General features: G+C 39.6%; 1 protein-coding gene across 1 annotated transcript; it reads right to left on the reverse strand.

Moving 5' to 3' along the window:
• Nucleotides 1–1,587: 1,587 nt before the first annotated feature.
• On the reverse strand, nucleotides 1,588–10,504 carry Srsf3 (serine and arginine rich splicing factor 3). The gene is made up of 6 exons (XM_077801854.1): nucleotides 10,406–10,504; nucleotides 7,306–7,513; nucleotides 5,728–5,862; nucleotides 3,532–3,570; nucleotides 3,216–3,302; nucleotides 1,588–3,065 (listed from the first exon to the last, which is right to left on the reverse strand). The coding sequence occupies exons 2-6, from the start codon at nucleotides 7,509–7,511 to the stop codon at nucleotides 3,038–3,040; spliced, it is 495 nt and encodes a 164-aa protein (XP_077657980.1). The 5' UTR covers nucleotides 7,512–7,513; nucleotides 10,406–10,504; the 3' UTR covers nucleotides 1,588–3,037.
• Between the last annotated feature and the right edge of the window lie 3,963 nt (nucleotides 10,505–14,467).

Raw genomic sequence — 14,467 nt, forward strand, 5'->3', positions numbered from 1 at the left:
GGAAAACCAGAAGGCAACAGTCTGGCAGTACAAAAATATATAACTGGAAGAGATTACCAACTAAATTGGACAATTAAATCCAATTCAAGATTATGAAAACAAAAGCACATTTAGACAAAGTACTAAACCAGTGGTCTTACATAACCAGGCATGTTTTTTCATCTAGAATTCTTCTAAATTACATATGGCTAAATCACTCTGGAAAAATATGTCAACAGGCCTATAATCTGGCTATGTATGCTTTGAAAGATCTTTACAATTGATACCATATCCGACTAAGCAGCACTGTACCAAAATGAACCAGAGCTCTGATGTAATAAAAAGGTAGCTAGGATCTCCCATGCAGAAAGATATATGCTTCGTGTGAACTACTACTAACTGCAGACTAATAGGGTGAAGATGCCATTTACAGATCACATGATCTTTAAAGATCTGTAACATATTCAAGTACACAAATGGTAGCTGGCAGGTATCTAAATGCCACAAAACTAAAATTCATCTGGCTAATTTATAAATTGTTTTGAACTTTTTGAAAGATGGAGGTCAGAAGTAACCCACAATGAAATGAGAACCACAGATCAAGCATCTGCAACTGTTGCTTTCTTAAATCATTAAGTACTAACAGTGACCTCTAGTGAACATATGTAGCCATCACAAGTCAAAATTGATTTCTTTCACTACAGTTGACTGAGAAAATGGATGATTTGCTAATGTGACCTATAATTTTAGCAATTATAGGACAGTAAAATTTCCAAATAACCAAAACTTATAATGTCAAATCAATTTCATATCCTGTATGTTCTCTTTTTGGTACCAGGGAATGAACCCTGGGGTGCTTAACCACTGAACCAATCCCCAGCCCCCTTTTTATATTGTATTTATAAACAGGGTCTTCGCCGAGTTGCTTGACTTTGAATTTGCAATTCTCCTGCTTCAGCCTCCCAAGCTGCTAGGATTAAAGGCATGTGCCACTGTCCCTGGCTCATATTCCATATTTTCTGTAAGTCAAAAGATTGGCAAGGGTTTCTAGTTAATAATTACAAAATTGACAACTCCTTGGGGAGGTTAAATTCCAGGTTCTGAATCACTTCTGTTAGCCACATCTATCCATAGTCGATTTCAAAGTTTTACAGAAACCTTTTCAATTTAAGACCCTATGTGTTGAATACTGCCCCCCCCCAAAAAAGTTTGTTCCGAATAGGAACAGGTCTTAACATGGAAAAATGCCAAAAGACAAAAGGTCCAAACCTGGAGCTCCCAGTAGGTCAGTGTCTTACTTGATCATGTGTAACTGTGTAAAAGCTCATCTCCTTATTGAGCCTGACACCAATTCTCTCCTCTTTGTGTGAAAGGTTCGTAGGACCACTAGAAATAATTTGTCTTTTATTTTTTGGTGTTTGGTGCTGATTGAAACCTGGGTCTCACACGTGCTAGGCAAGCAAGCACTCTACCTACTGTGTTCCAAGAACCTAAATCTTAGTGTCCCCTTCTAGACTGAATCCAATCCAATGTCTTTAGAGACAAAGTCAGTACAATGTGATCCAAACTATCTTCAAAGACCAAATTTAAGGAAACTAAGCCACAAAAGACTGTTGCATTATGATTTAATCTAATTGCACAAAAAATTTGAAGTTACAACTCCTCCAGATTTCTAAGAGGAAGGTTATGCATGCCTCCATATTCAATTCTGCACTGTTACATTTGACCATATTGTGAATTTTACATCATAATGGATGAGTTTGGAATTTCCATGCAACACTTCAAATTATAAAATGGAAGCAAATTTTAAAACTTTGTGGAAGTTTTCATGCTAACGATAAAAGCCATTTTTATGGGCAACTTACTTCAGATACAATATGCCAGGTTGCTGCTTATTTTAAAATGTTAGTCACCAAATATCATGGACCCTGAACTGGCTTCAACTCCCAAAATATGCTTAACTACTAACAATAAGGTGACAACCAAAAATTCCCTTCACTTCAAAAGACTATTCCATAGTGCCTCTCCGTTGTGTTTCTTATAAAATAAGAACTGTGCAATCAACTGCTTTCTATGGGATAAGAACAATGGTAACAGTGGGTTCAACTGACTATTATACAATTATGCTAATATTTTATTAATTCAAAAGCACTTTACAAGAAAATATAAGTATGGCTTCCAATAGGAATGTTATACCTGGACTTGGTACCAAGCTCAGATTTGAGTTTGCAAGGAAAAACAGGCTTTCAAGTTAAACAACAATTTGTAACCAAAACTTTAATCCCAAGGATTCTCACAAAACATATTACAAATGACAGCATGGAAAAAAAAAATCTTGCACAGTAACTCAAAAAAGTTCAGCTCTACAATGTACCCTTAAACTGGCAGGACATTGGTATTTTAAAACCTCAAATTTACAAATAATGAACGTTACAAATAGCTATGCATTCACATATAGCAATCACATAAGAACTTATGACCTAAGCAAAGGTAAATTTTCTTGAAACTTATCAGATTCTACACCAGCTAGGCAACCTCTGCCCAGGGGTGAAGACTAGTTGGATTTTACAAAACCTCTAGTTTAATAGTGCTGATTTTATCATCTTTACCTGCTTGCCTGTGTTCACAGCTGCTTTTAAAGACTGCTTATTCATCTACACCTGTGTGTTATACTTCAGCTATGAAAAAAGGGAAATCTGATTTTTTTTTTTGCCAGTTTTGTTCCTATAACATTAGAACATCACACTTTAGCTGGGCAGGATTTAGAGGTTTATTTTCAGTCTATTCAAGACTAAAGTTCAAAGCAAATTCAATTTTGCTTAAGGGAACATTGTAAAGTAACAATTATTGGTATTACATGCCTCATATGATCCATTTCAAACCATAGAGAATTACATCATATGTGTCACTGTTCCAAGAGACAAATAAATTTGAACAGCTAAAACATCTTAAAAATGCACCAAGCTTATGAAGTCTCAAACAAAACTTGAATTTTCTGTACACACTCCTGTCAAATGAAGTTATTTCCTGTACACCACTTCTCTTGCAAACTGGTCTTCTATTTCCTTTCATTTGACCTAGATCGGCTAAAAACAAGAAAAAACAAAACTTGATATTTGCAATTTGGTTACCCTCAGTGACAAAAGCATCATCATTTAAAAAACTTGAAAAAAAATCTTATGACTTAAAAGAGACTATGCACGTTCTTAAGCAGCTTAAGTGTTTAGACAGCTTACCTACGAGACCTAGAGAAGGATCGGGACGGCTTGTGATTTCTCTCCCGAGACAGTGATCTCTCTCTTCTCCTATCTCTAGAAAGGGACCTAACCAAAAAAGAATAGAATGTTAGAGCAATTTATTTATGATAATTATACCCAGCAGAACAATTTTCTAAGTCTGAAAACTCAAAGATGACTCATATTACAACAGTGGCTTTATATGCCGTTGATTGGCTAAAGTCAAGGCTTATCACATTAAGTCATTCTGAAGACAGCAAAGGAATGAGAAACACTGCCATTCCTGAAAATGTGGCTTAAAGACAAAATTATTTACCTGCTCCGGCTGCGAGAGAAGCTTCTCCTTCTTGGAGATCTAAAAGCAGAAACAAGAAAATTAGCCTAATTGTCAGTTACTATTAATGGCGTGAGGCATTTCCCAACTTTTCAATCTCACTGTTGGGCCCAGTGAATGTGCCGAAGAACTGGCACCCATCGTCCAAAAATAAAAAAAGAAAAGAAAAAAAAGGCACAGAAGGATTAAGGAACAAAAAGCTCAAGTGAAAAGCAGGTATTCCAACCATGGATTCATTTTAACAAAGAATGCTTCACAGCAGATCTGTCCAATGCAAAACTTCATGTCAAACTAACTTCACTACCCAAACACCACACCAAAATGTAGTCCCACAAGTAGTTCCAAAAACAGTACCATAAACCAGTATTTGGAACCCATGCAAACCTATAAGTCCGTAACGAGACTTAGGTACCAGGTGGATAGTGTAATTTTGTGAAAACGCGATAGGTGTAAATATTGATGCCACTTAGTGCTACATTAGAACTGCATTTGTGATCGTCACATTTAAGAGTGTGTTTAGGCTTATCAAATTACCTTAGCTTGGCCCACACTTCACCCCCAAATTTTTAAAATTTTGAAAACTGTTAGTAAAACCATTTAAAGGTGATAGGATTCAACAAATTTTTGCTAGGAAGAAAAGCTAAAATCTGTTAGAGATATTAAAATTTTTAGTTTGGCATCTCACACATGCAAATAAGTTCCACTTGAAGGTCTAGTTACATTATGAGTTCCCTATCACCCTTAAAAGTTTTTTTCCAAGCAATATATATGTACGTTACCATTCAATTATGCACAGCCAGCCTTTGATCCAGAAAAAAGAATTACTTTAAGCCGCTTACTCCTTATTTTAACCAGCAGTAAACTGTATAAGCAGGAAAAACTTACTAGTTTTGGGTTTCAACAAGCTAGAAATGGTGAGGTGAGGCTGCCGGACTGACGGCCAGGAAGAATTTGCTGAAAAGGTTTTGCCAGATGTTGCGTTGGATTTAGTTGGTTGGCGAAGGGGGTGTTGTGGATTTTTCCTGCTTTTTTGTTAGCCGAAGGCTGCTGCTGTAGTTGTTGTGAAGACATTTGGTAAATAAACAGCTGAGCTGATTGGCCAGGAATGTGTGGGCGGTCGAGGTGGCTGCTGCCGATTTGGTTAAGGTTGGAGAGAAGGCTGAGAGAAAACAGCATGCTCGGGAACCAAAGGGCGGTGCAACCTGACGACTGGCCAGCCTGGGTCATGTGAAACGACACCAGCCAAGCTGAATGGGGCGCGCTGGTCACATGACGCTGAAAGGGCTAGTTGACTGGCTAATGCAGATTCAGAGGGTGGTGAGAAGAGACATGATGGTGACTCTGTAACGGGGTTCATTTTTATTAATAGATGGACCAAAAAGCACAAAAAAAAAATGAAAAACAAGCCATCAGTACAACCATCTATTAGCTAACAAATACTCTTTATTATGATGGGCAACAGTGTGTTGTTTTTCAAAATAGCAAAAGGGGCAAGATTTTGAACTCCTATCTCCTAGGACTTCACTCACCTGTAAGAGGTAAATTTAGTCCTATAGAAACTATTTTGGAGGTTTGAGGAGATGTGGAGTTAGCATCCAGACAATACTGCCTGGTCCAAGAATGATGCCATTTTCAATTATAAAAAAACTGAATTCTCTCCTATTTGGGATTGAAGAACAGATGACTGGGATTACTTCGTTTTTAGCCCCCTTTATTGGTCAGTGACTCAAGTTAGTTTCAGAATGATTTCTACTTTACCAGTTGTAACATTAAAAACAGCTGCCTGTTTGATAAATATTACAATTGTGCTAGTAGAAAACACATTTTTGTGAAGAGCTAGAGTTGAATGTAATGTTCGTCATTATGGAGTCAAGAAATGGAAAAAGGCCTAAACTGAAGTATAAGGGAAGACTTGGAAAGATGCAACTAGAAGATGAACTAGAAGATAGATCCAAGATAGAAGTTACTGACTACCAACATGAACAGTGACCTACAGACAAAAAAGCCAACACTCAGCACAACTCACATACCCCAAACTACACCCAGCAAATGTTTCGTAGAAACCTCCGAATCTTCACAGTAAGTTTACAACCCACCAACAAACTTTAGGAGAAATACCTGCTCCTACTAGCTACTCCATTACACCGATACCTCTAAAACACGCTATCTCTCAAGTACCTGCGGCGAGGTGGAGGACTCCTCCTTCGATAATCATCTCGAGGGCGTCGACCCCAAGACGGAGGTGGGCCACGATTTCGACTTCTTTTTTCACCATTCGAGAGTTCCACTCTTACACGGCAGCCACAAAGTGTTCTATGGAAAAGCAGAGACATTAACTTTATGATGTCTATTACAGGGAAAAGTAAACATTCAGTTAGTTACTTCTTGCAAGGAACCTATCTGCAGGTCTATGACCTTTTAATACCAAGTTTTAGTTTCCTTTTCCTTATTTTTTAACTACTGTAGACTGAATCCAGGAGCCCTTTACTGTTACTGAGCTAAATCCCAAGTCCTTTTCATTCTTTGAGACAAAGTCTAAATTGTTGAGACTGGCCTTGAACTTTCGATCATCCTGCCTGAGACTCCCCAGAGGTTGCTGAAATAAACAGACATAACTACTAGGACCAGTTTAGTTTCACTTTTCTAAACTATAAAATGGCTGCGCTTGACTCCCAGTCTAATTTTAAATTAAGTGTAACAACCAAATGGGATTTTCTAAAGCACCAATTAACAAGAAACCAACTTTCTTCTTTTTCCACTTGTTAGAACCAGTGTGATTACTAAACTCAATATTAACTTGTAATAGTGGCACACGCTTGAAATCCCAGCGGCTTGGGAGGCTGAGGCAGGAGGATTGCCTGTTCAATGCCAGCCTCAGCAATGGAGAGGCACTAAGAACTCAATGAGACCTTGTCTCTAAATACAAAATAGGGCTGTGGATGTGGCTCAGTGGTTGGTGTCCCTGAGTTCAATCCCCAGTACCAAAAGGAAAAAAAGGGAAAAAGAAAAAGAACTAGTTCTATATCCCTAATGTGATTTCTTCCCTGGAGGTAGGTCCCAGTATTTATTTATTATTCAACTTAGTCACTCTCCTCCAACCTTCTCTGTAATTAGGGCTCTAAGCCAAGACAAAACCATTTTGGACATTTTTCTCCCCTCAATCACAAAAGTGGGCATATAAGAAATTAAGGCTGATTGGGGGAAAAAAAACAATGGTCTCCCACTTTATTTGTCCATAGCCATTAAGTTTCAACAAGCCACTATATCTGAACAGTAAGTGGGAAGAGATGTGCCCTGGAAAACTGTTATGTAACCTGTAATGACCTTTCATATATGACTATAGAGCTAACTCTTGGATCCTCTTTTTTGATTAGTTAAGGAGAAAAGGATCTCATCTAAGGCAATATGACTTGCTTCAAGAAAGAAAATTTGAAACAGAATTTTTGGATCAATGGTTTTCCTGGGTATTATGAACTGATTTTCAAATGCCAGGAAGTGAGAGAAGATCAACACACTTGTTACTCTGACAAGTATTATTATCAATCAACTAGTAGGACACTATAAGCAAAGGGAAATAGTTCACACTTCTAAATAAAAATCTCAAACACTTAAAATAGTACAATAAGCCTCTGCATAATCATAATTTTAAATAAAGAATACAGAATCTCTCGGTCACCTAAAAGCCACAAAAAATCTTTAAAACAAAACAAAAACAGGCAACAAATTTACACTAGTATACATTAATCTTTAAATTACCTTCCATCTAGCTCTCGGACAGCATCAGCTGCATCTCGGGGATCTTCAAATTCAACAAAAGCAAAGCCGGGAGGGTTTCTAGCAACCCACACACTTCGGAGTGGTCCATAGTAGCCAAAAGCCCGTTCCAATTCAGTCTTGTTGCCATTGTTTCCAAGATTACCTACATAAACCTTACAGTCCAATGGACAAGAATCACGATGCATTTCTGTAACAAAAAAAAAGTATACAAATGATTTAGTTAAAAACAGATCATAAGAAAAAATTACAAAATGATAAAAACTCTTGAAATCCCCTTTCTTGGGCTAGGAATATAGTTCAGTGGCAGAGGGCTTGCAAGGTGAGACCCTGTGTGTGATCACCAGCACAGCCCCGCATAAATCGATTTCCCCCTTATTTTTACCAACACCCCCAGGAAACTAGCAAATTTAAAAGCAAAACCAAAAAAGCTTCCTTGGAATATTGGGGTTGGGGGGCCCTAAGGGATCAATTATCACAATCTGGACCATGAAAGTTGAATTTCACCTACTTTATTTAACCCTTAAAAGAGCCTTTAGATGGCTGGGGCTGTAGCTCAGTGTCTAGAGCACTTGCCTTGCAGGTGTGAGGCCCTGGGTTCAATCATCAGCACCACATTAAAAATAAATATATTGTGTCCATCTACAACTTAAAAAAAAATTTTTTTAAATATAGAGCCTTTAGGAAAGTTAGTAAAACCTGCTCAAAACCAAACTTTCAGGGAGTCAAAAACCAAGTTAATAAACATGAAAGCCAGTATTTAGTTCGATAATTTTTCTTTCTTTTTTTTTCTTAATATAGGAAATTGAACCCAATGGTGCTTAACCACTGAGCCAAATCCTCAGCCCTTTTTTATATTTTATTAGGGCCTCACACTAAGTTGCTGAGACTGGCTTTGAATTTGCCATCCTCCTGCCTCTGGAATTACAAATGCACTACTGCCTAGCTTCATTTTCCTAATATTTAAAATGGTTAAGCTTGATTCCCTAGCTTAATTTTAAACTAAATTTAACAAATAATAAGATTTGCCACTCTCTTTCATCCTTTCCCAGGCTTAAACAGAGTTAAGACATAAGGCTGACACCATTTTGGCCATTTTACATTACCAACTCCAGCTAAGGCTATCACTGAATATGAAAGACACCTCGCTTAGCCTGCACAAGGAACTGTGATTCCATCCCCAGCACCACAAAACATACATACACCTCACACCCCTCAATCCTCACCCAACAGTTGGCATGTACAAAATCACAGCTAAAAATACCCCATTTATGTTTGATGAATCAAAATACATAAATTTATTGTTTTTATAACTAATGAAAACAAAAAAGATTAAAAAAATTCCCCTTCATTCATCCACAGCTATTAAGTTCCAACAAAGCCACCACATTTAGACCAAAGTGTGTTTGTAAGCCAAAAACCTAACCAGCTTTAATATTCAAATTTTTCTTTCACTTAAGAAAGCATCCCTTTGGGGCTGGGGTTGTGGTTCACTGGCAGAGCTCTTTCCTAGCACATGTGAGGCACTGGGTTCCATCCTCAGCACCACATATAAATATACAATAAAGTTTTTTTTAAAAAAGCATCTCTTTGATTTCTATCACCGTTAAAAAAAATTTACCTAAACAACAAAATTTATTTGATTCCACATTAACTTCCTTTTGTACAGGAACAATGCTAATACACGTCATTACATCCAAGTAGTATGTGGTGCAAATTCCTTAAGCAACAAAACCAAGTGTTCCATCCTCACCACCATAAAAAGAAAAAAGTAACCTCAAGGAACACTGCTGACAATAACAAATGCTCAACAGATATACAAAATGTGGTACACGTCGTTCAGTAATAACTTAAGAAACGAAGGGCTAACAAATGCTATGATATGGAAAAACCTCGAAAACACGTTAAAGCCGAAATAAAAGTGCACGTTCTATATGGTTCCGGGAATATGGAATACCTAAAACAGGTAAATCCAGAGACAGATTAGTGGTTGTCAGCGATTGGGAGGAGCTGGGAGCATCATGGAAGTGGTTGGGAACTAGATGGCTGCAAAAACACTGTTGATTGTATCAAGTAGTACTACTGAATCGTTCCACTTCAAAATAAATCTTATGTAACTTTCACCTCAAGAAAATTGTTACAGCCACAACTCCAGCAATTTTAGAGGCTGAGGAAAGAGCATTGCTCAAGTTCCTGGACGGCCTTGGCAACTTAGCAAGACACTGTCTCAAAATAAAAGAGCTGGGGATATATAATTCAGTGGTAGAGAGCACCCAGGTTCCCCCCGCCCCCCGGAAAAAAAAGGTTACAAAAAAAGGGTATTTCTTATGCAAAAATTCACTGCATTTGGGTCCTTCAATACGGAAAGTCACTCCAACAATAAATTGTTTCATCACGTACGTTAAAGCAACCTTCTCAGTTCAGCTGACGGGCTTTTCGTGCACACCACGTTTTTCTCTTAAATGTATCTAATCAAAAGACACATCCCCTCTGCCTTGACCCCACCCTGTGAAAATCGATTTTTAAAACACTCTTCCGCGACCGGTTTCAGGCCGATGAATGGGAAGTAACCTTAAGAACAATGCAACTCAACCTGAAAGACGGCAGTTCGTTTAAGGGGGAGTGGGGGGAACGGTTAAGATCCGGACTGTAAAGAAGTCAAATTTTAAAAAAACCATCAAACAATAGGTGGCTACGAGGCCATTTCGTATGGATAAAAAGATCCAATCTCTAATATTGACTTGAATAAAACCTTGAGCTGTTCCAGGAAAACAAGGAGCCAAAGGGGGGGGGGGAAAGGCGCCATAAAATCGAAAGGCCGTGACCTGGAGCGCAATTCGGTTACGGCTCCCCCCTCTTCTCCCAGAGCCCCGGATCATCCCTGACGCCCCCATGGGGTATGAAGACCTCCTCCCAAGACCAGGAAACATCCTTTGACGGACCGGGAGCCCCCGCCGCCGCCCCGTGCTGAACGTCACAAAATGGCGGCGGCGCCTCTTTGTCTCAATCTGGCGCCGCCATTGAGCCGGCCCCACCTAGGTTGTTATATTCCACTTCCCTTCTTCCCCCGCAAGTCTCTCACCGAGATCGTGGGTTAGAAATGCGGAGGCTCAAATCCACACAATCGGATGGATCTTCCCGCTCCTACTCCGGCTCAGCGTCCGCAGATGCGCTCCCTCACCCGGCGTCCACGAAATGGCGGACCACCGCCGTCTCCTCGCCGTATTTATACACCATCCTGGGGTCACGTGATTGTTATTGGACGAGCTCGCCCAATGAGAAGCGCCGGAGGCCGTGACGTGGCGGCTACAAACGCTGCGAGACTCGCGGTTGCTGGGAGCGCGCTCAGGCGGTTCCGTCAGGTGGGTGGAGACGTGTGGTGGCGCGCGTGGGTGGCCGCAAGCCTGGCGCTCCCCCTTTGTCGATCACCACCTTATCCACAGACCCCCTCCCCCTCGCTTCCTTCATGTAGGGCGGGGTTTGATAAACAACCCCATCGGCGTTAACTCTCCAGCACTGATTACAGAGTCTTTGGCTCCAAACAAGCTTAGAGCATTGGATGCATCATTAATTACCCTTGTGAGCGGTTGGGCTGGGAGCCTCGCGTTTCCAGACGCTATGGGGAAAAAAAAAAAAAAAAACCCTAGATTACGGACCTGTTTGAAAACCGAGGGCCCAGACTGTGACTGTTCGGGTCGCTATTTAAGGAAAAGCCTGGCTCTGAAAAGTTGGACCGACTCTAGCAGGTTTCCCACTTCTCGCCCCCATCTCAGGGCTTGGCACAAAAGGCAAATCTGGAAATGATCACCATCAACGTTATCAAGTAACCGGAAAGGGACATTTTTAAAGAAAGATTTAGTTTAAATTCTGGGCCCCCAACCAAATGCCAGGAAGAGCATCTTAGCCTTTCTGCAAACAGTCCTTGACCTGTCTGGTAAAGGCTGCTGAATTTACGTGGGCCTCTTCCCCTAGGAAGACTGAGGCAATCCCAGGAATAATATTGGGGGCCAGATGCCATGGCATCCACCTGTAATCCCATCAAGTCGGTAGACTGAAGCAGGAAGATCACAAGTCCGAAGCCAGCCTGAGAAATTTAGCCAGACCTTGTTTCAAAATAAAAAATTGTTGGGGATGTGACTACTCAGTGATAGAGCACCCCTGGGTTCGATTTCCTGTACAAAAAAAAAAAAAAGGAAAGAGAAATTTCTGGAAATGAAATATGAAAACTAAACGCATAAGAAATTTTTTTAAAAATTCTGAATACAGAAATTATCTCTCCCCACCCCCACAAGAAGTTGAACCCAGGGGCATTCTACCACTGAGCTAGATCCCCAGCACTCCAGCCCTTTGTAATTTTTGAAACTTCACCGGAGTGTGCCACCACCTCCAGCAGAAATTATTCACGTAGACTTGTCACTCGTCAAGTTAAGAACCATGGTACTAAGTTGTCTTCCAATTCTGAAACCTACTGTTCCTAACTCACTGAGCCTATTTATACTTTTTTTTTAAATTTAAGAAAAAAATGTTACTGAAGGCCAGGCACTAATAGTTATGGATAAGATTTAATATTTTAAATATTGTGATTGAATTCCAAGTTTCTATAAAGGAAAAATCTAATAAGATCATGTACTATAACAATAGTTCATTAACTACTTAATCCAATCAGGGTCCTGGCAGGAAAAACAAGGCACACTATAAGGATTAACCACAGAGGGGATTATTTACAAAGGTGTAGGCAGAAGGAGGGAGAATCCCAGAGGCAACTCTTAGTCCTCACAGGGGAAAGATGGAGAGCAGGGTTACCAAAATAACCCAGGTGCTGTAGCTATGAAAGAGAGGCTGTTATAATCTTAGCTACAAGAATTGTGGCAGCCCCATTTGGGGGGGGTGTAGGGGTATAGTAAGTGGATTACCCTCTCTTCCCATACTCCTCATCTTTTTCTGTGGTGCTGGAGATAGAACCCAGGGCCTCCTAAATGTTCCACCACTGAACTAAACTCCCAGCCCCGTTAGTACCATCTTTCAATAGGACTTAAAATTTTTTGCTCCAAATCAACTAGAATCTTGGCCAGGAGAGCTGGTAGTGTAAGCCTAGAGGTCAATCTCTCAGAGCAGGACAGAAAAGGTGGGAGAACTGATCTAGGGCTACACTATTACATGCTCTACCACACTCAGCAGGAATGTAAATATCTGAATAATTTTTATATTGAGTTCATGTTTTGGGTTAAACTATATTATAAAATTAATCTGTTTATACTTTTAACTGTGGTGACTGAAAAACTTAAAATTACATATGTGGGGATTGAGGGTGTAGCTCAGTGGTAGAGCACTTGCCTTGCATGCTTCAGATCCCAAGTTTGGGGGTGGGGTTGTAGCTCAGTGGTAGAGCACTCACCTACCATGTGTGAGGCCCTGGGTTCAATCCTCAGCACCAACTAATTAAAAATAAAATAAAGATATTGTGTCCAATTGTAACTAAAAATTTATATATATATATATATATATATATATATATATATATATATATATATAAAGATCCCTAGCACTGCAAAAAAAAATTATGTAGCTAACATATTTAAAAATTTTTTTTTTTAGTTGTAGATAAACTTTATTTCATTTATATATTTTTATGTGGTGCTGAGAGTTGACCCAGTGCCTTACAAGTGCTAGGCAAGTGCTCCATCACTGAGTTACAACCCCAGCCCTCACATTATATTTTATTAAATATTAGACAGTATTGACAAACAAATAGAAAATAACCCCACATGATTAAAAAAAAAATCATTTAAAGACTTATTTTCTGGGCTGGGGATGTGGCTCAAGCGGTAGCCACATCCTGGCATGCGTGCGGCCCGGGTTTGATCCTCAGCACCACATACCAACAAAGATGTTGTGTCCACCGAAAATAAAAAATAAAAAATATTAAAAATTTAAAAAATTAAAATAAAAAATGAAAACTTATTTTCTAACAGGCATGGTGTCACATGCCTGTAATCCCAGTGACTGGCTAAGGCAAGAGAATTGCAAGTTCAAGGCCAGCGTCAACAGTTTAGTGAGATCTTGAGCAACTTTACGAGATTTCCTGTCTCAAAATTTAAAAAAATAATAAGGGGCTGGGGTTGTGGCTCAGTGGTAGAGCGCTTGCTTACCACATGTGAGGCACTGGGTTTAATCCTTAGCACTACATGAAAATAAATAAATGAAATAAAGGCATTGTATCCATCTACAACTAAAAAATGAAAAAAAAAGACTGGGGATGTGACGCAGTGGTTAAGCATCCCAATGTTCAATTCCCAGTACCAATAACAAAAACAAAAACAAAATTCATTTTCCATATCCTAGAGAACTATGTGGAAATAATGTTTCTACAAATCACACAGCTTTCAACTTTTTAAAAACCTACTTCCTTTGATCTTTGGGGGCCTGTACTTTGGGGGGATTGAGCCCAAGGGGGCTTTACCACTGAGCCACATCCTCAGGCCTTTTTATTTTATTTATTTATTTTTCTGGGGAGGGGGTACCAGGTAGGGATTGAACTCAGGGGCACTCAACCACTAAGCCACATCCTCAGCCCTGTTTTGCATTTTATTTAGAGACAGGCTCTCACTGAGTTGCTTAGCACCTGGCTTTTGTTGAGGCTGGTTTTGTACTTGTGATCCTCCTGCCTCAGCCTCCCAAGCTGCTGGGATTAAAGGCATGTACCACCACACCTTTTTATTTTTTATTTTGGAAGAGGATGTGACTAAATTGCTGAGGTTCTTGCTAAATTGGCTAAATAGGCCTCAAAGAGTCCAGGGGACTATGAGTCATCACCAAGACTAGTTAATCTAATTACCTTGATTCTTAGAGAATATCTTTCTGTGTTTTGTATATTTTTGTTCTTTGTTCTTGAGGCAGAGTCTGGTTGTGTTACCTCAAACTCCTGGGTTCAAGTGATCCTTCCACCTTAGCCTCTTGAGTACCAAGAATCCTGGAACTACAGACATGTGGCTTGTGACAACATTCCTAGGCGTGTGTGTGTGTGTGTGTGTGTGTGTGTGTGTGTGTGTGTATTTTAGTCATAGTTGGACATAATATCTTTATTTATTTTTATGTGGTGCTGAGGATCAAACCCAGCATGTGCAAGGCGAGTGTTCTACCACTG

The sequence above is a fragment of the Urocitellus parryii genome, chromosome 8, assembly GCF_045843805.1.
Source record: "Urocitellus parryii isolate mUroPar1 chromosome 8, mUroPar1.hap1, whole genome shotgun sequence".
Taxonomy (NCBI): domain Eukaryota; kingdom Metazoa; phylum Chordata; class Mammalia; order Rodentia; family Sciuridae; genus Urocitellus; species Urocitellus parryii.

What these genes read in the sequence shown, in the direction of transcription:
- Srsf3 (XM_077801854.1), bottom strand. Translation starts at nt 7,511, where the DNA reads ATGCATCGTGATTCTTGTCCATTGGACTGTAAGGTTTATGTAGGTAAT. An exon ending in GTCCGAGAGCTAGATGGAAG is followed by an intron (nt 5,863 to 7,305) that starts GTAATTTAAAGA and finishes GCTTTTCCATAG; the next exon opens with AACACTTTGTGGCTGCCGTG. An exon ending in AGTCCTCCACCTCGCCGCAG is followed by an intron (nt 3,571 to 5,727) that starts GTACTTGAGAGA and finishes TTCTGCTTTTAG; the next exon opens with ATCTCCAAGAAGGAGAAGCT.